Source organism: Callorhinus ursinus, unplaced genomic scaffold (assembly GCF_003265705.2).
Source record: "Callorhinus ursinus isolate GAN/ISIS: 27379988/994484 unplaced genomic scaffold, GSC_fseal_2.0 scaffold107, whole genome shotgun sequence".
In the NCBI taxonomy this organism is placed as follows: Eukaryota; Metazoa; Chordata; class Mammalia; order Carnivora; family Otariidae; genus Callorhinus; species Callorhinus ursinus.
The window spans coordinates 304,919-328,746 of record NW_027397169.1 but is presented as its reverse complement, the minus strand read 5'-3'; the positions used below and the strand labels follow the sequence as shown (position 1 = coordinate 328,746).

Sequence of the window (23,828 nt, the reverse complement as noted above, 5' to 3'; positions counted from 1 at the left end):
GTGAGCCTTCCCTGGGAGTTGCCCCGCTGTCCTCGGTCACCCCCACCAAGCTGTAGGGTGCTCACAGTCAGATGGGGGCGGCGGTGGAGGGGTGCTGGCTGGTGTCCTCATGAGCAATGGCAACAGGAGCTCCTGAGAAACCTAAGGGAGCAGCTTGTGTTCAGCCCCGCAGTCCTTCACCATCAGTGCCCCCCCAAACACCCACAGGCCCTGGAACCCAGCGTACTGCTCTCTAGGTTAGCCAGGCCCCCAGGGAAGGGATGGTGACAATGCCAGAGCCCCTGGACCCCATGGCATCAGACTCGTTGCCCAGTGACAGCGTGTCACCCTGAAGCTCACGAACCCCTCCTCCCTCCCCTGCCCCTGGAGTGCTGGCAGAGTGAAGAGACTTCACCAGGAAATCCAGATAAGTCGTACGGGGCTTCAAAAGTCAGAACGGAAGTGATACTGGAGAGCTAGGTGTATTTGTCATAAATTAGGTCGCATTCTCCCCGGAAGGAATACAAGGAGGGGAAGCAGTCAGGTGGCCCTGAGGGCCCAGCCAGGTGCTCCAGGTGGGGCGGGGGCAGAGTCACAGGTAAGGCTGGTCCTTGGACAGTTCCCACCTCTTCATGGGAGGAGCTGGGGACACAGCCTTCTTCCCTGTGGCAGCTGCAGCCGAGCTGGAAGGGAAAAGAGACTTTGCTTAGGGCCAGGTCTCCAGAGAGCAGCGAGGAGGGATCTGAGGGAGCCCACACCTGTGCCCAGCAAGACCACACCTGCCGAGACTCTGGGTCTGTAGGCCAGAGTGAGGGTGTTTCAGAGTGCCCAAACTCCTTCACCGGGGGTCCCCCAAAGGGTCAGGCAACACTTGCTGGGAGCTGGCCAGCCCCCCTCCTGCCCAAGCCCCCATGTGAACCCCCAGTCAGCCTGCCCTGGCTCCTGAGCTCAAAGCCAGCCATAAATAGCTGGGCTCCTCCTCTAGCACCCCTTCCCACTTGTGGCCCCAGGGTGGACGAGCACCCCATTCCTGCTGCCCCGAAACAGGACACTGGCAAAAGAGCCAAGCAATCAGGCGACGTGTGCCCACTGCTCTCTCCTCCCTTGGGTGCTGAGCACTTGCCACGTGGCAGGCGCTGCATGTGCCCCAGCACAGCACTAAGACCAGGCCATAGTCTAATGAGGCTGAGAGTCAAGTGCAATTGAAAAATACACCTTTTGGGGCGCCTGGGTGGTTCAATCGGTTAGGTGTCAGACTCTTGGTTTCAGTTCAGGTCATGATCTCAGGGTCCTGAGACTGAGCCCTGCATCAGGCTCCCCACTGAGCGGAAGTCTGCTTCCCCTCTCTCTCTCCCTCTGCCCCTCCCGCTGCTTGTGTGTGTATGCACATGCAAGCACTCTCTCTCTCTCTCTCAAATAAATAAATCTTAAAAAAAAAAAAAAAAAGAAGAAGAATACACCGTTTGGCCCAGAGTGAGCCCCAAGGAGAGACACTGTGACAACAAATCCAAGGCAGGTGCCTCCTGAGACACCCAAGCCCCTGGTGCCTAGGGCTGGAGAGGCTTGCACACATGGTAAGTCCAAAGGGAGAGGAGGTGGGCGGGCAGGCTCTCATTGTGGAGGATGCTCCCAGGAGCAGGGGTTCCAGGGCCTCCCACCCTCCCAGGAGTCTGAAGGAGGTGGAAGAGGCAGAAGCAGCCTCCCTAGGAAATGCAGGCATCCCAGGGGCAGGTGAGGCGGTCTGGGGGGAACTGGGTAGTGTGCCAATCTGGTGCTGGACTCTGGCGAATTAGAAGGTAACAAGGACCATTCACCGAGTTCAAACTATACAGCAGGCCCTACCTGGCCTCGTCACCTTACAGAGCTTGTCACACTGCAAGCCCACCATCCCCGTTTTACAGATGAAGAAACTGAGGCTCAAGAAAGCCGAAACACTGGCTGCAGACCACACGATGAACTGGCTGTAGAGCCCAGACACCACTGGGGTCTGAGCAAACTGGTTTGAAACCCTGCTTCTGCTCCCCACTAGCTGTGAGACCGGGTTAGGTCACATGGCCTCTCTGTGCTCAATCTCCTCTTCTGCAACAGGGGCCATCACTGCCCAACTTGTGGAGAGATAAGTAACTGGCAGGCATGACACTGACTCCATTCTAAAACCTCACAGATGTTAATTTGAAGATTAACCTTCATAACAACTCTGCTATAGACGGAATGTTTTGTCTCTCCCAGACTCCTATGCTGAAACTGCAACCCCCAACATGATGGTATTTGGAGGTAGAGCACTCGGGAGGTGATTAGGTCCTGAGGGAAGAGCCCTCATGAATGGGATTAGTGCCCTTATAAGAGATCCTAGACACCCCTCAACCCTTCCACCATGTGAGGACATAGCGAGAAAATGCCATCTGTGAACCAAGAGTGCCCTCGCCAGACATGGAATCTGCCAGCACCTTGACTGTGGACTTCCCAGCCTCCAGAACTGTGGGAAATATGTTTGTTGTTTATAAGCCACTGCAGTCTATGATACTGTCATAGCAGCCAAGTGGACTGAGATAAACTCCCTAAAGTAGATACTGTTATCGTCCCCGTTTATTTAAGAGAAGGCACCTGAGGCCAGGGACCAAACCGATTTTAAGGGGCCTGAGATTTATACAATTCTTTCTTTGGGGCGCCTGGCTGGTTCAGTCAGTGGAGCATCTGACTCTTGATTTCAGGGTTGTGAGTTCAAGCCCCATGTTGGGGGGCGCCTGGGTGGCTCAGTCGGTTAAGTGTCTGCCTTCAGTTCAGGTCATGATCCCAGGGTCTTGTGATCAAGTCCTGCATCGGGCTTCCTGCTCCGCGGGGAGCCTGCTTCTCCCTATGCCTCTCTCTCTCATGAAGAAATAAAGAATAAAAATCTTAAAAAAAAAAAAAAAAAAGCCCCATGTTGGGTGTGGAGCCTACTTAAAAAAAAATACAATTCTTTAAGAGTACAAAGAAAATGTGGGCGGTGTGTGTATATATACACATACATAATACACACAGGTAAACACACAGAATGGAATACTTTTCAGCCATAAAATAAAGAAGGAAATCCTCCATTTGCAACAACATGTATGGACCCTGAGAGTACTATGCCAAGTGAAATAAATGAGACAAATACTGTAGGATCTCACTTATGTGTGGAATCTAAAAACAAAACTGGTGATGGTCACCAGAGGCAGGAGACAGGTACGGGGTGGCTGAAATGAGTGAAGGGGGCCAAAAGGTACAAACTTCCAATTATAAAATAAGTAAGTCCCAGGGATGTACTGTACAGCATGAACAATACTCTTGCATATTTGAAAGCTGCTAAGAGAGTAGATCTTAAAGGTTCTCATCACAAGAAAAAAACGTGTAAATCTGTGTGTGGTGACAGGTAAGAAGACTTACTGTGGTGATCATTTCACAATGTACACAAACATCAAATCTTTACATTGTACACTTGAAACTCACATAATGTTATATGTCAATTACATCTCAATTAAAAAAAAAAAAACCCTACAAAAACAACGCCTGGTCTTCTCCCAGAGCGCTTGATGGGAGCCTGGAGCTTCATTTGCTTTGTAGGAAACGCTCCCCTGGCTGAGGCCCCAACCCCTACCCTGGGCTGGGTGGGGATTCAAAGAGCTCTCCCCTGAAAAGCCCCCGAAGCACAGTTCCTGACACAGTTGATGGCTCAGTTAAGTGAGACCTTGAAAAGCACAAGCAAGAGAAAGGGCTCGTTTCAGGCTGTGATGTCCTCACCTCTCTGCAGGCTTGCCTGACGCCAATACCTTCTGTGAGGACATGACGATTGAAGGTGGCAAGGTTTCCCGGCGGCCATCACGGGTGCAGTAGTAGTTGCTGGAGAGCTTGTGGCTGGGGCCCACAGGGAGCTTGGGAGGAGGCTGAGTTCTGAGGGAAAAGAACACCACCTTTGAGGCTAACAGAAAGCCACTTTTTTAAAAAAGATTTTATTTATTTATTTGAGAGAGCACGAGCGTGCTCGCACATACCGGAGGGGAGGGTCTTGGGATCTAGAGTGGGTGGGGGGGGGGGAGGGGGGGGGAGGGGAGGGGAGGGCAGAGGGATGGGGAAAGATTCTCAAGCCGACTCCACCCTGTGCACAGAGCCTGACATGGGGCTTGATCTCCAACCCCAAGATCATGACCTGAGTGGAAACCCAGTCAGATGCTTAACTGAATGAGCCCCCCAGGCGCCCTTAAGAGAAAGTCACTCTGGCTAGGCTAGCCTGGGCCGCCTCAGTCACTGGGCTGCAGGCCAGGGGAATCCCTCGGCACACTGTCGTGGATGTACGGGTAGGAAAGATCCAAGGCCCTGAAGCAGGTAGCAGTCTCTTCTTTGAATGTGAAGGTGCTGGAAGGCAAGGCCTAGATATGCCCCAAATGTATGCAGGACCTTTTCTAAGGCTTCTCAGGGAAGGGGGCAGCCCAGCCTGGACACCCAGCCCTGTTCCCACCCCACCGAGGCCCAAAGCTTGCATCTGGCCCCACTTCCACCTGCAGGAGCCCAGGAAATGAAGAGGCCAGGGTCTGAGGCTCTGCCCACCTCATATCCAGTAGTCACACTGTATAAATGCTTGGGCAACAGCCCCAGACTTAGCTTATTCTGAGGGTCTTTGTTTTCAAAGGCCAGGCTCCAGAATTCCTGGGTTTCTGGTTATCTCAGGAACTCTCTGAAGAACCTTACTGGGATCAAGGCTTATTACTCAAAAAGCACCTTGTCCTCTGAGGTCCCTGCATTTCCTGCCAGGCCGCCAACACTATAGCCGGAGCTGGGCTAGGGGGTGGGGATGGACGAGTGAATAGAGCTCTGTCCTGGGTTGGGCTAAAACCTAGGGTGAATTTACAAAGAAGCCAGAAGCCTAAAATGGAAACACTAACCTCAAAACAATGAAGCCTCCCTGGAAAACACAGAAGAGAGGAAAGGCCGAAAAAATAGAGAAATCATAAAATCATCAGGTTTTCATTCAACCATGTTTTAAAATAATTTGTCTGGTAACTGTTTTGCCAGGACTTAAGTTTTTCTTAAAACAAGTGATAGCCATTGTATAAAAAAATGAGAAATATGAAAATATAAAAATTTAATATTAAAACCAATATCCTGGGGCACCTGGGTGGCTCAGTCGGTTAAGTGTCCCACACTTGGTGTGTGGGACTGCTTGAGATGCTCTTTCTCCTCCCTCTGCCCTGCCCCCAGCTCACATGTGCGCACGCACGCACACTCTCGCTCTCTCTCTAAATAGGTAAATAAATAAAATCTTTAAAGCAAATAAATAGGGGCCCCTGGGTGGCTCAGTCGTTAAGCGTCTGTCTTCAGCTCAGGTCATGATCCCAGGGTTCTGGGATCAACCCCCGCATCAGGCTCCCTGCTCAGAGGGAAGCCTGCTTCTCCCTCTCCACTCCCCCTGCTTGTGTACCTCTCTCGCTGTGTCTCTCTCTGTCAAATAAATAAATAAAGTCTTTAAAGAATAAAATAAATAAATAAAAGCAATATCCTGGGGCCCCTGGCTGGCTCTGTGGAGCATGCGACTCTTGATCTCCGGATTGTGAGTTCAAGCCCCACGTTTGGTGTAGATTACTTAAAAATAAAATCTTAAAAAAAAAAAAAAGGCAATATTCCATGGGGCAATTAGAATTTGCTTAACCCCTGGAGGGCAGATGACCCCCCTGTGGGTGTGGCCATAGCTTTCTGCAACCTAGCAGAAGAATTAAGAATCAGGTGCCCAACAGACACACATGAATCGCACTAGGGGGCGCCACTACCCTAAGGAGGTTAGAAATTTTATAAACGGGTTTCCTCAAGGGGCCCACCAACTACCCTAGATAGAAAGTAACTTCAAACTTCTGATATTTGGAATTAGTTACAACAGGTAGGCATTCATATAAATTTGGTCATTCAAATGCTAGTTGTCTTCCTTTCATGCTAATCCTCAATGGCTGCCTTACCTTTGCCTACTCCTCTGACTTCCAATATAGGGCTATCCCTCCTTTGCTTCATGTGTTCCAGCCACACTAGCCTCCTTCCTACTTCTGGCTCTGTCGGGCCTCGACAGCCTTGGCGTGTACTGTTCCCTCCGTCCAGAATATTCTTTCAATAATTACCCTCTGGCTCCTTATTATTCAGGTGATTCAAACGTCAATCCCAGAAAAAAGACCATTCCTGACCACCTGACCTGAGGAAGCCACCCTCCAGCTTACTCCATTTTGTCTTCAGAGAATTCCAGAATACTTTTTACCTGTTGCGTTTATTTCCCTACTATGTTTCACTCTTCCTAGAACTTGAGCTCCATGAAAGGAATGAGGATAATAACTTTTCTTGTTGTGCTGGCATCCCTGAGGACACAGCAGGGGCTTGGAAATATTAAGTAATCTTTGGACATAAATGAGTTTGGAATCAAGACACTTCTGGGTTCAAATCCCAGCTGTAACTTTTTAGCTTCTGAGTGACTATAAGCAAATGATTGTCTCGCTGAACCTCACATTTTTTACATTTGTAGCTTGGGGTATAACATCAACTGGCAGGACCACACTGAGGACTGAACAGCTACACGATCCCCGCGCTGAATTCCTGTCTAACCTGACTGTTCCACGAGCAGCCGGCTCAGAGTACAGGAAAGTTAAAAGCAAACCTCTGCTTCCACATCCTGCCAGGGACCGGAGGCAAGATTCTGGCCTAGGGCGCCTGGGTGGCTCAGTTGGTTAAGCGACTGCCTTCGGCTCAGGTCATGATCCTGGAGTCCCGGGATCGAGTCCCACATCGGGCTCCCTGCTCAGCAGGGAGTCTGCTTCTCCCTCTGACCCTCCCCCCTCTCATGTGCTCTCTCTCTCTCATTCTCGCTCTCTCAAATAAATAAATAAAAATCTTTAAAAAAAAAAAAGATTTCGGCCTAGCGCAAAGGGGGTCTAACGGAATACGAATTTTGTTCTTGATGTAACAGTAACCGAACAAGGACGGAGTGTGGGCAGCGAGCGGGGCTGGCTCACCGCTTGGAGATCTCCTGGTAGCGCAGCTGCAACTTCGCCTGCAAATCGTGCTGTGGGAGGAGAGGAAGGAGGTCAACCCGCAGGGCACTCCAGGAGAGGAGAGGGCGAGGGAACAGGGGCATCCCAAGGGTGGAGAAGGGAAGGTCGGCGATGGTACAGGGATGGTACAGGGATATGGGCCCTGGAGGTGAAGAGGAAAGCCAGGGCCGGGGCCCCAAGTTACAGGGTTAGGAAAGTCCTGGAGTAGACCAGAATGGGTCCAGGGCTGCGGTGGAAGTGGATGTGTTGGCTGAAGGAGTCACGAGTTGGGGGCCCGGGCTGAGACACGGGTTCCGGCCTAGGGGGCATCTCGGCACTAAAAGCCTCAGGCCCGAGGGTGCAGGAGGAAGGGGATTAGCGGGAGCGGATCCAAGGCGCACGGTGCCCACAGCCCCCCTCCCCGCCTCGTACGGCCCTTTCAGCCCCGCGCACCCCAGATGCCCAGTTCCGCAGCCGCTGGATGAAGCGGGTAGCGGACGCCATCCTCCGTTTGCACTGAAAGACGCTGGTGACTCTACCGCGAGGGCTGCTGGGAAGAACGTTCATGGTCTCGCGAGAGCGGGAGTGGGCGGGGCTAGAATGTAGTATAAAAGTTCTTCTCGGAGCACGTGACCCCTCTCCGCCCGACCGCCGCCGCGCCGCCATCATGGACACGAGCCGTGTGCAGCCTATCAAGTTGGCCAGGGTGAGGTGGGGGTCCTGATTTGGGGGCTGGGATGAAGAGAGATGGCGTGTATGGGGGGGTCGGGCTCCCCAGGTCTGATCCCAGCTTCTCTCCGCCAGGTCACCAAGGTTTTGGGCAGGACCGGCTCGCAAGGACAGTGCACGCAGGTGAGCGCTGGGGGGGTGGCGGGGGGGGACGGGACGCCCCGGGATCTGAGCCCTGTTGACTGCCTGGCCAGCTGGACCCTGAGAACCGGAGTCCCTCTATCCCAGGGCTCCCGGAGTGCCCCGAGACCTCACTAGGGCCCTGCCCACCGAGTCTGAGCTCCGTCGACCTCACTCCCCAGGCTCCGACGTTCCTCTTTCTCGTGGTTTAGCCCGTCCTACGACCTCTTTGTGGCTCCATGCCCTGCCGAGTGTGCACCCCTCCCGAACAGGACCAGAGCTGCAGCTCTCCCTCCTGGTGACTGCTTTTGCCGCTCGAGAACTTTGTTCTCCACGACTTGGCTCTCTCGAGCTTCTTTCCTGGCTCGGCTCTGCCTCCCAAACGGAGTCCCCTTTCTAAGTATCTCTGGACCGGTCCCAACACGTCCTCTGAATCGAAACCTGTTGCCCAGCCTACGGTGCCTATCCGCGGCTGGCCCTAACTCGTTTGCGTCCTTCCGATGGGTCCCGTAGGTGCGCGTGGAGTTCATGGACGACACGAGCCGCTCCATCATTCGCAACGTGAAAGGCCCCGTGCGCGAGGGGGATGTGCTCACCCTGTTGGAGTCAGAGCGAGAAGCTCGGAGGTTGCGCTGAACTTGTGGCTGGTGAGTGCGGGACAGGGGTGGGAATCAGCAGGCCCATTAAACCCTTAGTGGAGGTAGGGAGGCTTTGCCATATCCATGGTTGAGAAGCTCTTGGAGTGGGAAATGTAGACAGAGTCTACGGAGATTTGCGAGTTGGGGGTGGCAGTTTGCCAGTTGCTGGGTGTCTCTTCAGAATCTCATGTTTGGGTCTGTTTACAGGGTCCTGGATGTCTGGGTCGACCACTTGGCTCACAGGGATGATCTGCGATTGTTAATAAAGTGTTTATGTTGTATGTAAACTCGGGATTTCGTCTCGCTGTCACTAGGCTTATAAAATCTTCCAGAGGGAGCCCCTCCCACCCTTTGTCCTCCAGTGACTTGGGGGGAGGGGGAGCTATGTGTATGTGTCCCCAAAACAAGACACAAGTCGAGTTAGTAATGCTTTATTCTGGAATTGGGTGGACTCAGGGGCCTTGTCACTTTTCAGCCCCTTTCTCACTCTGCTGGTCCAGGATGAGCCTCTCCTGAACACTGAGCCATCCAAGCCTTTCTCTTGGCCCAGGGCTAGCATCTGGATAGCAAACCCTGGCCCCTGCTGTGTCCCAGAGGCTGGGGTGGAGGACAGAACAGACTCTCCCAATCCAGGTCCAGGGTGCCAGGCTGCTCACTGAGGCTGGGGGTCTTCCCTGTGGTCACTGCATTCTCCCTTCACCAGGCACAGCCGTGAGGGGCTGAAGGGCTGACTGGGGGGAGAGGTGGGGAACGGGTCCTGTCAGTGGCCTGTGGGCAGGAAGCTAGGGTTTCTTTCAGTCCCTTCACTCAGGGATACTTGACCTGATGGAGGTTTTGTTTCTCTACCCTGTGATCACACTTAAGCAGGGACTCCACCTTTTACAGTGGAGCTAGGCTGCCTGGTTTTGAATCCACCTCTGCCTCCATCTGACCCTGAAGAGGCAACTCCAGCTCTCCTTCCCCACATCTCTACAGAAGAGTGCAAGATGGCAGGCTGATTGGATGAGTTTAATTAAGTAGTACTGAGAACAGCCTGGCATTTGTTTTATAAAAGAGAATAAGCCTTTTTCCCTTGGAGGTAAACTTGAGTATTCTACTCCTGGCTTGGCCCTCCCTCCTTCTTCCCTGCTGCTGGCCAAACTCTGGCTTGCAGGGAACCTGCACCCCCCTTCCCCTCCCTAACTCTAGAGGATCCCTTGTTCTTTGGTGGAAGCCTCTTGGAGGCAGTAGCGGGAGTCCACTGACAGGGAAGGTCTGAGCTAGGTCTAACAGCTCTAGTCTGATCTTAGGGCACTTCCCCTCTGGAGACCTCGGGCTCATGTAACATGGAGATGTGTCTCACGGTTATTTTGCAGGGTGAACATCAGATCCCAGCCACATGCAAGAGTTTCAAACCCAGGTTCCCAATCCTGGCTGATTCCCCAGGGGAAAAGAAAGGGAGGCCTCCTTCCCGGGGCACACTTGGTATCCTCTTTGAACCCAACGCGCAGCTGGGAGGCTTGGTTTCTCCGGGCCAGGGGCTGCACTCACCGGGGGGTCAGGCTGGCCCGAGCTCAGGTGGGCATGCAGCAGAGCGGCCACCTCGTCCTGCTCAGCTTCCAGGGCAATGGCCAGGGCACTGGTGCCCTCCTGAGGGACAGTGGGGACAGTCAGGTCCGTGGACCAAGGCATGGGTACCCCGCCGTCCCGACGTCAACCCCATGGTGGCTCACATTGTCCAGGAGGGCTGGGTCGCAGCCTGGTTGGGCCAGCAGCAGCCGGACCGTGTCCAGGCGCCCGTACTCACTGGCACACATCAGCGCCGTGGCCCCATCCGCATCCTGGGCATTCACATCTGCCCCACATGCCAGCAGGGCCGCCACCATGTCCTGGCGGCCGTGGCTGATGGCCAGCATGAGGGCCGTCTGTCCTGTCTGGGGAGGAAGAAGGGGACAGGGCTGGGGAGGGCTCTGGAGAAAGAGCGGTCAGAGACAAACCCAAAGTAGAAGTGACTAGCAGACCGGGACCAGGGAAGAAATGTCCACGCACCTGGCTGGCCTTGGCGTTAACGTTGCCCATATGGAAGAGTCTCTGAACCACAGCCATGTCCTCTTCTCGCCCCACAGAGGTAAGTGCAGCCAGCATGAGGGCTGAGTAGCCAGCCCGATTCTGATGGTCAACCTCGCAGAGCCCTGGGAGAGTGGTGGTGGTGGTCAGTCAACCAAGAAGCCGGCACCCTCAGCCCAGCCTGGTTTACTTCCCCCACGACTCAGGTTTGCCATCAATGTAATGGGGGTGGTAACTGGATCATGAATTCACTGTTTCCTCTGCCTCCAAGGTGCTCCCAGCCGAGAGCCACGTGGCTCCCTCCCCTTCAGGGTTCTGCTCAAACCTGCTTATCGCAAGCTGGTTCAGAGACTTGGTTTTCTTTCATATCCCCCAGTACCTAGAACAAAACCTGCCACGTAGTACATCCTCAGTAAACCGAGGTTCCTATTTTTGTGGCTATCACCCACGAAGCCCCCATTATTGGCCCCCCACCCCCCCAGAGAACTAGGGCAACTTGGGGCACCTGGGTGGCCCAGTCAGTTAAGCATCCAACTCTGATTTTTGGCTCAGGTCGTGAGATCGAGCCCTATGTTAGGCTCTGTGCTGGGAGTGGAACTTGCTTAAGATTCTCCCTCTGCCTCTGTCCCTGCCCCCTCCCCCAAAACAAAGAAAGCTGTCAACTGGTCCACTCTGGTGCCCAAATCCACTCGTTTCCATGCAGCAGATAAGGAGAAACTTGGCCCAGCCACCTATTTAAAACCCTCCCACATCTCCCCATTGCTCCTGGAATACAGGCCATTGTCCACCATGGCTTCTGAGGCTGTTACCTAACTTAATGTCCCTTCCTTTGGAACCCTTTCTCTTCCAAGCCTGTGTTACAAATTGAGTTGTGCCCCCCCCCCCCCAAAAAAAGATACAAAGTCCTACCTATCCTGTGCCCATGAATGTGACCTTAACTGGAAATAGGGTCTTTGCAAATGTAATCAAAGTGAGGTCATTATGGTAGGCCCTATCCAGTGTGGCTGGTGTCCTTAGAAGAGACACAGACGGGCAGAAGACCATGTGAAGACAAAGGCAGAGAAGAGAAGCTGCCGTCAGCTACAGGACGCTAAAGATTGCAGGCAACCACCAGAAGCTAGGAGAAAGGCATGGAGCAGATTGCTTTGCTCTGAACTCCTAAGAAGGAACCAGGCCTGCCAACCTGGATTTTGGACTTTGGGCCTCCTGAACTACAAGAAAATGAATTTCCATTTTCTTAAGCCACCCACGTTGTGCTACTTTGTTACAGCAGCTCAAGGAAAGGAGCCCTGTGGTTACTGGCTGTTGCCTCTCCCTCAACAGCACCTACTCTGGGCTCGGTTACCAAAGTGACCGATGCTGTTGTCCCCCACTGTTTGGAAAGTTCCATGAGGCTACAAAAGGTTGGGGAGGGGCGCTTGGATCAGGGTCATGGCGTGGATGCCCTATAGAGAGGGACTCAGACAATGGACTGGGGAGAAAAAGGGTTAAGTAGTATCTAAAGGAAGAGGGCAGGTTTCCTAGTTGTGTGGCATGCCCTTAGGTGTTCACTGCTTCCACAAGCTTCTGTGACACTGGCGGAGTGTGCTGGGTGGGGAGAGGCGCACAGGAATAACCAGAGTCGGGTCTCTGCCGCCTGGCCAGGAAGCCCACCCAGCTGCCCCTAGCCTCTCCTTTCCCCTCCTCCCTGAGGCCTTCCTAAGCCAAAGGGTCACCTCAGTTCATTTCCTCCCCGAGTTATGTTTTGTGGTGGCCCTTATCCCTGTTTGTAATTGTTTCACATTTTTACTTGATAATTGTCCATCTCCACTCCCCCTCTCCCCACAAGGCACAGGCTCACAGCCATACCCTCATGAGAGCTTGCTCATTCATTCAACCATCACTGTGGCCCGTGCTGGGGCCTGCCATGCAAGCAGGGTGAAGTGAAGGAGCGCTGTGGGGAGGAGTTTGAAAGGGGACAGAAATGAGTAGTTAATGACGGAGGGTGAACAAGGAAGCAAGGGGGCCGGGGGGCGGGCAGTAAAATGGAGGCAGGGGGAGCAACAGACAATGGTCCTGTGAGGGTCAAGGGTTGTTAGGGCCAGGCGACCGGAGAGCCAAAATGTTGGGAGGTGAGAGAAGAGACGAGACTGTGGAGGGGGCATGGTTACAGTGACATCAAGATCTTGGGATGACTTTACAAGTGTAAGGCTGGGGGCACCTGGGTGGCTCAGTTGTTGGGCGTCTGCCTTCGGCTCGGGTCTTGACCCGAGCCCCACATCAGGCTCCCTGCTCTGCAGGAAGCCTGCTTCTCCCTTACCCACTCCCCCTGCTTGTGTTCCCTCTCTCGCTGTGTCTCTTTCTGTCAAATAAATAAAATCTTAAAAAAAAAAAAAAAAAGTGTAAGGCTGATGTAGGGCAGAGGCCAAGGTGACAGGAGGAGGGGGGTCAAGGAACTGAGAAGCCTGGAGGTGAGAGTGATGCTCCATAAGGATACTGAAACTGGTGAGGGTTCACGTGCAAAGAAGGAGAGCTGGCCCCGGGAGGGAAGAGTGATCTCAGTTTGGAGGGAGAAGCCAGAAGAGGCGGTGGAGGGAATAGGGGTCTGATCAATAAGAGGCTCCAAGGTAGGGCTGAGGAAGGGGAAAAGTTCTGGAGGTGGAGATGAGGGGCAAGGATACACAGCCGCACCCAGCCCCTGCGTGCCAGGGAGGTGAAAGGAAACAGCCCTTATGTGGGGAGTATATTAAGGACTCAGGGCCCTGGGTAGGGGGAGGGACATGGTAGCAAGTAGACGGGCAGAGGGAATGATCGATATGAGAACCAGAAAGCCCAGGGCAAGGTCTGGGGAGTTGGAGCCTGGGGGGTGGGGTGGGGGGTTGAATGCAAGGAATAAAAGGTATCCGTGAAGGCTTGGGCTTCTTGTGACTGACAGCCGTGCCTGTCTGCCCCAGTCCCCAGTCCCCTTTAAGGCAGGAGATGCCTTGAATCATGCATTGTCCCCTCCTCCCAAGCTTGAGCTCCTGGTCCAGCAGGTCACCAAGATCTTCAGGGATGGGACAGACCTGTGTGTTTGGGGGCAGTGGGGTCAGGGAGAGAACAGGGGGACCTGCCTTGGCCTGCAGTAAGACTGAGAAGCCTCCAAGGGCAGGCCCCAGCAGATACTGGACCTGAAGGATGACACCCAGGAGGGCTCTTGGTGGGCAGTTTGTCTACTGCCCACTGTCCCCTCTGCTGTGAGTCCCATGGGGAAAGTAGCTGTATGTGGGTGGCCCACCCCCACCCCAGCACCATACTAGTATCTAGTAGGTTTTTAATACATGTCTGTGGGCTCAGGAACACCTGGATGTGTGTATCTCAGCTCCAGAGGGGGAAAGTTGGGGCAGGAAATGAGCAAGCAAGTGGCAGGGGATAGAAACGTGTAAAATGGAGTCAATGCAGGATGTGGCGGTGGAGGACAGGGCACAGTGGGCCAGCCTGGGAGGGTGGTCAGAGCCCTGACCCGTGGGAGAGGCAGGTGGCTGGGTATTGGGGCCCAGGACTGAGGTGAGCATCAGGACTGGAGATTCAGGGACAATGCATGGTGACCACCGACTGGCCTCCTCCTGCGTGCCTGGTGCTATTCTACACCTGTTCTTACAGCTGCCCAGGGAGGGTGGTGGTGCATCCCCATTTCCCAGACGAGGAAGCTAAGGCTGGTGACACTAAGTAAGTCCTCTAAATTTAGCTCTACCTAACTTTAAAACCGGGGTATTCTGGCACCCTGCAAAGTGAGAGGCAGGTGTCAGGGTAGAGCTCAGAGTGGAGAGGTCTAAAGGCCCTTGGCAATCTGCCCAGGACACCAGGATCCTCTAACTCTGGAGGAAGGTGCTGACCGGTATCCAGCAGCAAGCTCGAGATGGTCAGGTTCCCGTGGGACACGGTGTAGTGCAGGGCTGTGTTGCCGTTGCCATCCGCCAGGTTCACCACGTGCGCCAGGAGCTCGGGTCCCAGGCGCGCCACCGCTCCCAGGACCCCAGCCACGGGCTCGGCTTGAGAGCGCCGCTGGCTGGACACTCGAAACCACTCCTGGGCCACTAGGCGCGCCGCGCCCTGCCGGGACCGGTGGAAAGACGTCAGAGATGGTCCGGATTGTGGTGGCAGGGAGGGTGTGGGGGCGGGGCTAGGAATCGAGGCGGGGGAGGATGGTCGCTGCTTGTCTCAGGGGGTCCGTGGGCCGCACCCTTTTGGAGGAGGGAGTACAGCCAGTGCGGGTCCCAGGCTCAAGCCAGCGGGGGTCCTCCCCTCTGGGAAAGAGCCTGTGGGAGAACCCAGAGTGGAGGAAGGCGGTGAGCGCTTGCCTTTGGGGAGTGTGGGGGTGGGCCTGGGGCTTGGGGCGCACCCTTTTGGGGGAAACAGGGAAAACTTCATTGCTATCCCTGGACGGAGATCCCTTTGGAGAGCCTGAGATCAGGGGATGTCTTGGCGCCAAGGGGTGGAACTTGGGACCGCCCCCCCCAACTCTACGAAATCCGATGGGTTCCCCTAGAAGGCGTCAGGGGAGGTCCCCGATGGGGCCCGCGACTCCATGTGTGAAGGGCTCTCGCTGGCACTCACGCCATCGCGGGCGATTCCGCGGGGCCGGCTCAGCTGCCGCTGCAGCGCTGCGCACGCCTCCTTCAAACGCGGGCTCAGCTCGCACCTATCAAGGTGGCCGAGAGAGGCTCAGGAGGGGTCTGAGGGGGAGGGGGTGCGCGGAGGACAGGAAGGAAAGCCCCCGTTCCCACTCCGTGTCCGTAACGCCGCTCACCTCCCCTGCGCACCAGGCTGAGGTTCTGCCTCCGGCTCCGGCTGGGGCTCGGGCTCGGGCTCGGGTTCGGGTTCGGGCTCGGGCTCGGGCTCGGGCTCGGGCTCGGGCTCAGGCTCAGGCTCGGGGTCCAGGGCATCCTTGCCACTGTCGTCCCCGACATCCCTGCCTCTGTCATACCCGGACAAGCTGCTCCTTGGAGGCTCGGCAGCACCGTCCTCGCTGCCGCTGTCGCTGTCACTGTCGCTATCGTCCTCGCTGGATGAGCTCTCGTACCTGGGGGCAGGGTGGGAGGCGGCCGCTGAGCCTGTGGGCTCATTCTTGCGTCCTGCGAGGTGGGAGTGGCTGTCCCCACTTTACAGAAGAAGAAACAGGCTTTCCAAGACCACACTGCGAGTCGGGGCAGAGCCAGGATTCAAACCCCAGTCTATGTCCCTGCAGATGCTGCCATGGGGAGGGGTAAAGTGCTCACTCTCCGTTGAGGACCCCAACAAACTGCAGGCTCTTGGGTCCTGGACTGGGCTGGGCTCCAGGTGTACCATCTCTCCTCTTCATGATGGATTTGAGGATGCCTGGTGGGTCAGATGAGGGTACTGAGTTCGAGTCCAGAAGCCATCAAGCCAGGGCTTAGGCAGGGGTTGAGACTCACCCGCAGGGGCCACGGCTCTGTCCCCATCCGTGGGTCCCGACGGGTTCTCCTGACTCAGGCTAGGGGCCTCGGCGAGGGCCTCGGTCTGTGTGGCCTTCGCAGCACAACCCCACGGGGTCTGAGTGGCAGCCTCGCGCGGCTGGGGCTGGGCCGCCGCAGCTGCCTCCTCCTCGGCAGCCTCGCGGGCCTCCTCCAGCTGGCGCAGCCGGCAGCGCAGGAGCTCGCTCACCCCGCGCTGGTGCTCCAGGCTGGCGCGGAGCAGCTCCAGCTCGCGCTCGGCGGCCTCGGGCAACCCCAACAGCGCCTCGGTCACCCACGCGTCCGACTCGAGGGTCTCGGGGGCAGCGTCTACGCCGGCCTCCCGGGTCTCCGGCATCGCCTGGGCCCTAGCGTCTTGGGTCTCGGGCACCGCCTGGACGCCAGCCTCCCGCGTCTGCGGCGCCCCGTCGGGGGTCCCGGTTCCGTCGGGGGTCCCGGTTCCGTCGGGGGCCTCGAGCGCGCCCTCACTGCGCCTAGAAGCCGGCCCGTCGGGGCCATCGGCCCAGACACTGGCCCTGGAGCGAACGCCGCGCTCGGAGGTGGCTAGGCGCTCGGTGAGGCGCCGCAGCTGGGCTAGCTTGTCGGGGCGCGCCTCGACCTCCCCGTCGGGCTCCGGCTGCCCGCGTCCAGCCAACAGCCGTGCCTTCTCCGCACGCAGCGCGCGCACCTGCTCCTGCAGTTCGGGCAGCGCGCGCGCCTGGTCCTCGAGCTCGCGCAGGCGCCGCAGAGCCGCGGCCATCTGCTCGCGCACCAGCTGCAATTGCGCGGGCCCGGGAGAGGCGGGGGCGGGGTTGGAGGCGGGGCTGGGGGCGGGGCTGCTGCGGCCAGATCCCCGCGGGCTGCGCGGGACGGCGCGGGCGGGGCTGGGCGCGCGCTCGTGCGCGTGCGCCTGCGCCAGCTCCAGCCGCCGGCTGGTTTCCAGGAGTGTGTGCTCGACGCGCGAGTTACGGATGGGCACGCGTGGCGACAGCGGCGGCAGCAGGAGCCCCGAGGGTGCGCCGGGGGAGAGTGCGCCCGATGCTCCCCCATCGTCACTGGCCAAGGATTCGCTGGAGGTCCAGGCGCCTGGGCTTCGCGCGCCAGCGAGGCCCGCCCGGGGTGCACGGGGGCGACGCGGGGGCGGGGGGCCCGGGGCGCGGCGGGGGGCGGGGCCCCGCTCCAGCTCCTCCACGTACTTGAGGAAGTCCAGGTCCAGGTGGAAGCCATACGGCGTCTCCACTGAGTAGGGCGAGCTCGGGCTGCGGGCGCCCGCGGTGGGGCCGGAGCCCAGGCAAGGACCGCCCAGGTCTGCAGGCATGACGGGGTGTTATGGGCGTCAGGCTGGGGGAGGGGGACGACCCGGGAGAAACTGGACAGATAGAGCTCGTCTCCCACCGCCGCACGACAGTCCTGCAGGGCTCCACCTGCACCAAACCCTGTACACATGCCACTGCGCACATGCATGCCCAAGGACCAAATGCCTATCTGCACCAAACAGTCAAGCAATCCCACCCACTTACTATGTGCCAAGCGCTTTTCTAGGCGCTGGGGACACATCGGTGAACAAGACAGGCAAACCCCTGTCCTCTTATAGGAGATAAATAAACATGATCATTCCAAAGGATGCTTAGGGCTAATAATAATAAGATGAAATACAGAATAACTGGAGAAGGTGTGTGACTTTGGCTCTAGTTGTCAGGGCAGGTTTCCTGTGGAAGGGACTTAAAAGTCGAGCACTGACATGACGAGGAGGAAGCAGTTGGGTACAGAAGGTTCCCGAAGGAAAACAAAGCAAAGGCCCTGGGATATAGTGAGCAGGGTGGGCAGGAGTTAACAGTGAGGTGGAGGTGAGGGTGCCCGAAACAGTGAAAGGACAGGAGTAGAAGAGGTGGCCTGGGGCCAGATCGAGGGGGGCCTCCCTGGGCCGCCGTGAGGAGTTGGGATTCTATTACACGTGTGATAGGGCACCATAAGCAGGGTTGAAGCAGGGCTGTGACATTATGCAATGGACCTTTAGAAATGGCTCTCTAGCCACATGCAAAGGAGGGAACCACGGGGCTGCGCCTATACGTGGGCACCAAGTATCAATCCATGCACACACATGTACCCCCACTTTGCACACTCACCGGGCAGGTTCTGATTCAGGGCAAACTTGGCCATGTTTTCTGAAGTAGCTGCAAGAAAAACCCTGGAAAATGTCCCCAGAGGGGGTGAGGATGGGACTGGCCCCATTCCTCTGGAGTCAGCCTGGACTCTAAGTAAGTAAACAGACTCCCATCCACCCTCCCACACACATAGGTCCTGTTCTCCCTGCTCCTTCAAGAGGCCTTGAAACTTTGGAATGAATGAATGTGGGCATCCCCGGGTTCAGGCCTCAGCCTGCTGGGGAGGAGGGGGCAGGAAGGGCATGAAGAGGAGAAGAGAGGAGAGTGATCAGAGAACATGAGTAGCTGGGTGTGGGGGCAGAGAAGGGTCATTCCAGACCTGCCGAGTTGTGTCAGTCCCAGGGCAAAATTAGAAATTAATGCTCAAAGGGATGAGGTGTGAACCTTCAGAAGAAGAAGGTGAGAGTTGGAAGCCCTTCATGGGCTCATGAGAAATTCATCTGGTCAGATTCTGCATATTAAAAAAAGAACAAACATAGGATTATTTGAATTCTTCTCTCCTTAGAGAAATGCAAACAAAATATAATTGTGCATCTGAGTTTTTACCAAGTCACTTGTGAGAGCCTTATGGGAATGATGGAGAGTTGTGGGCCAGATGCATCAAGGATGCAAATCAATGGATACCGACCTCCCTAGGATGTCTCTAGTGGAGTGCCGCGGTGTTCTGCTCCTGGCTTGTAAGAGTCTGTAATGGATGGGGCGCCTGGGTGGCTCAGTCGGTTAAGCGACTGCCTTCGGCTCAGGTCATGATCCTGGAGTCCCGGGATCGAGTCCCGCATGGGGCTCCCTGCTCGGCGAGGGGCCTGCTTCTCCCTCTGACCCTCCCCCCTCTCATGTACTCTCTCTCTCTCTCATTCTCGCTCTCTCAAATAAATAAATAAATCTTTAAAAAAAAAAAAAAAAGAGTCTGCAATGGAACCATAAGTACCCAGGTTGTCAGACCTGGGGCTATACATGGGGCTGGGAGGACTCTTCAGGAAACATGACGGAGGCTCTAAGAAACTGAGGGAGACTGGGCCACATCTCATGTAATAATTAACAAGGACAATCAGAAAGCACAGGGTAGGAAAGATGGGGCTTTGAAGAGCCCACATGAAAAACCTTCAAGGAGGGGAAAGCAGCTTGTCTTGAGTGCCTACTGTATGCTCCGCCTGATTAAATGCAACCCCCATACAATCCTGCAATGTAGATATTATCATTCACATTTTCCAGATGGCGAAACCAAGGCACAGAGCAAATAGGTCAGCTGTCTGTGGGAAATGCCCTCAGACTGGGCTCTGCCCATCTTCCAGGGACCCCTTGCCCGCCCAGCCTCACCATCAGGTGCCTGTCAGACCCATCTGTCCTCTCCCTGACCCCGTGCTCAATGTGCCAACCACCTGGCAACCTTTGTCATCACCCCCCTCCAGCCTCCTGCACTCCTGATGACCACCTCTGTGGCTAACACTCACCAGCCATTGAATACCCCCTGCTCCACTGCTTGGGGGACTTATGCCCTTAAAACCTCCCTCACCCCACCCCAAGGCAGACAGGGCCCCTTCCAGTCCTGCAGCAGCTGTTTCCTGCCCCCTCACACTGGCTGAGAGGGGCAGGCCAGGAGGGCAGCCACACAACTTGTTTTCAGGAAACTGCTAGGGAAGAGTTGTGTCCTGGAAAAAAACCTGGGCCGACTTAGAGGTCTGGGCCCTGGGATATAGTGAGCAGTGACACGTAGGGGGTCTGGGTCCCACAGCTGGCAGTGTGACTCAGTGGGCTCAGCCCCCTCCTCTGGTGACCTGGTCACACCCAAATTTGAGGCCCTGGGAACTTAAAAAAAAAAAACAGCTGTGGGCCATCCCTAAGACCCTAATCAGCTAGAGCAGCCAGACCCAGGCGCTGGGCTGAGTAATAATAACAACAACAATACTTTTGCCATTTACTATGGGTCCCCCTCTACTATAAGCAATTTATGGCTATTGACTTAAAAAAAGAAAAAATCCTAGCTAAACCCTCTGAGGGAAGTTTTCTTATCATTATCCTTTACCCCACTGCACAGATGGAGAAACTGAGACACAGAGAGATTAAGTGGCCCGTCCGAGGTCCCACATAGGCAGCGGCAGGATTTTAACCCAGGCGGTTTTGCCAGTGTTTCTGCATTGGCCACCCACTTGATGGCCTTCTAGAAGCAGCCCTCCCCTCCAGGGCAGGGGCAGAGAGCTGGAGGGGGTTCATCCCTCCCTGCCTGCATCCCTGCCTATCCCTGCGTGTTTCCCTAATGGGGGAAGAAGCAGGCCCACACCGCGGCGGCTCCAGGGTCTGCAGCCTCACCAGAATGGGGCGCGGCTGCCCTCCCCTCTTCTCCGCTCCCTGCGGGAGATGTCAACTAGATCGGATCCTCTGCCTGAGACCCCCTCATTAGGCCGTCAGAGCCGACGCCATACGCCCCCACTCCCGCCCCAGGATCTATTTCGGGACTCGGAGTTGTCATCAGGAAACCTGAAGGGTGGGGGACTCGGCGGGTAGTGTGGATCCCAGTCCTAGGGATAGGGGGTTCTTCCCGGCTTGAGGCCCCGAATGGTAGCACCCCCTACAGTTGGGGCGGGATTCTCAGACCCCTGACGTGGGGGTGGAGGCTGATGATGGTGGGAGGGGGAGATACTCAAGTACCTGCCACCCCCAACACACACACACACACACCCACCCACCCACCCCAGGAGGGCCTCGTAGAGACAGAGCAGTTTCCTGCAGGAAACGCCGCCGGGCGGTTCCATCCGCTACCCATTGTCTGCTGGCCCGGGGGCCGTCCGTCCCTCCCCTCAACACCGTTTCCGTATCACCCCCCACACCCAGGTCCAGAGGCTGGAACCAGGTCCCCAAGCTCTCAGGAGCGACTCTGGGAAAGTCCCGGAGTCGGTTGGGGCGCTAGGGGGCGAACAAGCCGACCACTTGGCTCCTAAGGGCGGGTGAAGGGCGATCTCACGAATCCAGAGTCCCCAGCTCTGCTCGCTGCCCACCTGGGGCTCCCAGTGTGGGAGGGGGTCCCAGCCAGAAGACACGAAGCCCGCCGCATCGCAGGGCACTGAGCCCGCAGAAAGGCAGGAGGCGCAGTACCCCTACCCTGTAAGTCCCCTAATGCCCCCCAGAACCCCCATCGGTGGCCCCGAAAACTGGCGCTTTACCTGAAGCCGCAGCCCCCGCCGCGCCCGCACCCGAGCCCGCCCCCTCGAAGCTCGGGGACGGGTTATCAAGGCCTCGACCCTAACTGATGGCCACGCCAGCCAACCAGCGCCCGCTGCTCTCCGAGCTGTCCAATGGTGACGGGGGTGGGCGGTACTGTCCCGGCCCGAGCGTGGGGCGGGGCTGGGGGCGGGGCCTGAAGTGACTGTCCCCGTGCGCCTGCTGGCAGGGAAGAATAGGTAGGGGGCGGGGGCGGGGGCGGGGGGGGGGACGGCCAAGTCCCGCCCAGCGCAGGACTAAGGAGCTTGGATTTGATCCACTGGACGCTAGGGAGCCATGGGAAGACAGCAAGAGACTAACCCGATGGGATTTGTGTGTTTGGAAGATCCTTCGGGTGGAAACTAGAAGGACTGATGCTCAAGTCTCAGTGTCTGGGTGAGGTACCAAGACCCTGGCTCTTTTCTACCACAGGATCTTTGCACAAGCTGTTCCAGCTTCCTGAACTGTTCTTCCCTGCTCATGTTCACATGGGCACCTTCTATTCTGGAGGGCTCGACCTGTGTGTTCCCACCCCTAAAGGCTTAATGTGGTCCCTCTCTGGTTTCTGTCTTTTCCCTTGCTCTGTTTTATTAACTTGAGAGCTACTTTCATTATCTGAAACAAAAAGAATCTCTGACATTTATTTGTTTACTTGCTTACCATCTGTCTCCCCCTCTAAAGTGTCAGCACCATAGGACAGGGAACTGATTGATTTTGGTCTCTGCTTCATCCAGGGTTTCTGGCACACAGTAGGTGCTTAATAAATGTTTGTTGAATGATTTTTTTTCTAGTATTAAAAAAAATTTTTTTAAGGAGGCTCCGTGCCCAATGTGGGGCTTGAACTCACAACCATGAGATCAAGAGTTGCATGTTCTACTGCAACCAGCCAGACGTCCCTGTTGAATGATTTTAAATTAGATTGAATTCTTTAACCCATCTCCTGATTCATTTAGCATTTATTGAGCACCTAATATACACCAGGCGCTGTGCAGGTCCCTGAGGGGTCACAGTTCCTGCCATCCTGGGCCACAAAGCTGAGAGGCAGAGATAGACTTTCAAGGTAAGGTTTATGGTAAGGGGGTGACAGGATGGGATGGGAGGGAAAGGGAGGGGCCGATCCCTGACTTTCAGGCTCCAGGGAGACAGCCAGTACTGGTGACACTTACAGAATTGTGCTCCAAATGGGATAAACTGCACATGCAAAGGAGAAGTACAAAGCTCCATAGATGGGGAGCTTATTGTATTTCTAGATTCATCTGTCTTGTTTGTCCCAGTGCCAGTCTGCTTTAACTACTATAGCTTTGGGATATGGCTCAATATCTGATACTCCTCTTTTTACAAAATTCCTGGGCTATTTCCATTGTCTTTTTTTTTCTTGCCTTTTTTTTTTCCCTGCCGATGTCAGTTGAGTTTCCCATAAAAACTCCACTGGAAATTTCAAAGTAGTTTTTATTGTAAAATAAAATACATACACACACAGAGTCAGATCCAGGAACCCACAGGAACCAAATGCATAGGTTTTGGAGGTACTGAAGAGGGCATTCCCAACCAGGGGTGATTTTATTCTTAGGGGACATCCAACAATATCTGGGAGACATTTTTGGATTGTCATGATGGGGTGGGGGAGAGCTGTTATTGTCATCTAGTGGGTGGAGGCCAGGGATGTTGCCAAACATCCTGCAATATGCAGGGCACACACACCCCCACCCCAACCAAGAACTATCTGGCCTGAATGTCCAAAGAGCTGAGTTTGAGAAACCCAGCTTGAAGGTGAGCATCATGATAACCCCCACCCAAGTCAAAATGTAGCGTGTCACCGGCGACCCCAGAAGTCCCTCCCTGCCCCACATCCCAAACCCAGTGACTCCTCACTCCACAAAGTAACCACTGTTGTGACTTTAAAAAAAAAAAAAAAACACCACAAGATTTTATTTATTTATTTGACAGAGAGAGACACAGGAAGAGAGGGAACACAAGCAGGGGGAGTGGGAGAGGGAGAAGCAGGCTTCCTGCTGAGCAGGGAGCCTGATGCGGGGCTCGATCCCAGGACCCCGGGATCATGACCTGAGCCAAAGGCAGAGACTTAATGACTGAGCCACCCTGGCGCCCCCAATGTTGTGACTTTTGTAATAATCCCTGCTTTGTGTTTTTGAATAGCCTGTCACCCAAGTGGGGGTCTGCAGACACTGTAGTTACTCTTGCACATCCAAAAAGGAAATGATATGTCTTTTAAGTCTCTTTTAATTCACAGTGTTCCCCCCCCCCCCCCGCATTCCTTCCCTTAACGATAAATCAATTGCTCAACTCAGGCTGTTTGTCCTGGAGCATTTCCCACAGCCCGGGTATTGCCGATCCCACACTTGCGTTCCTCTGTCCTCCACATTCCCTTGCGAATTGGCAGTTGGGTCTGGAACTGGGGTCAGACTCAAGCTTGCTCCTCTGGCACAACTTCAGGGTGTGCTAGGGTCTTCCACCAAAGCCCCATGCTTTAGTTGTCTCTCC

General features: G+C 55.6%; 3 protein-coding genes across 14 annotated transcripts; 1 reads left to right on the top strand and 2 right to left on the bottom strand.

The window, feature by feature from the left end:
- Nucleotides 1–442: 442 nt before the first annotated feature.
- Nucleotides 443–7,577, bottom strand: NDUFA7 (NADH:ubiquinone oxidoreductase subunit A7). The gene is made up of 4 exons (XM_025863266.2): nucleotides 7,455–7,577; nucleotides 6,984–7,033; nucleotides 3,742–3,891; nucleotides 443–662 (listed from the first exon to the last, which is right to left on the bottom strand). Exons 1-4 carry the CDS (start codon nucleotides 7,566–7,568, stop codon nucleotides 572–574), a joined length of 405 nt encoding a protein of 134 aa, XP_025719051.2. The 5' UTR covers nucleotides 7,569–7,577; the 3' UTR covers nucleotides 443–571.
- RPS28 (ribosomal protein S28) lies at nucleotides 7,553–8,775 on the top strand. The gene is made up of 4 exons (XM_025863267.2): nucleotides 7,553–7,707; nucleotides 7,806–7,853; nucleotides 8,364–8,497; nucleotides 8,696–8,775. Exons 1-3 carry the CDS (start codon nucleotides 7,567–7,569, stop codon nucleotides 8,484–8,486), a joined length of 312 nt encoding a protein of 103 aa, XP_025719052.2. The 5' UTR covers nucleotides 7,553–7,566; the 3' UTR covers nucleotides 8,487–8,497; nucleotides 8,696–8,775.
- Nucleotides 8,776–8,912: 137 nt separating this feature from the next.
- On the bottom strand, nucleotides 8,913–21,332 carry KANK3 (KN motif and ankyrin repeat domains 3). 12 transcript variants are annotated; one of them, XM_073889420.1, is made up of 13 exons: nucleotides 21,290–21,332; nucleotides 18,678–18,816; nucleotides 18,451–18,582; nucleotides 18,093–18,154; nucleotides 15,949–17,274; nucleotides 15,772–15,871; nucleotides 15,303–15,575; nucleotides 15,110–15,194; nucleotides 14,389–14,605; nucleotides 10,517–10,659; nucleotides 10,201–10,401; nucleotides 10,019–10,117; nucleotides 8,913–9,215 (listed from the first exon to the last, which is right to left on the bottom strand). In XM_073889420.1, exons 4-13 carry the CDS (start codon nucleotides 18,124–18,126, stop codon nucleotides 9,141–9,143), a joined length of 2,553 nt encoding a protein of 850 aa, XP_073745521.1. In that variant the 5' UTR covers nucleotides 18,127–18,154; nucleotides 18,451–18,582; nucleotides 18,678–18,816; nucleotides 21,290–21,332; the 3' UTR covers nucleotides 8,913–9,140. The 12 variants fall into 12 exon arrangements, with proteins under 12 accessions (XP_073745521.1, XP_073745522.1, XP_073745520.1 ...); XM_073889421.1 differs by having other exon boundaries at nucleotides 18,516–18,582; XM_073889419.1 differs by having other exon boundaries at nucleotides 8,913–9,256; nucleotides 18,093–18,582.
- Between the last annotated feature and the right edge of the window lie 2,496 nt (nucleotides 21,333–23,828).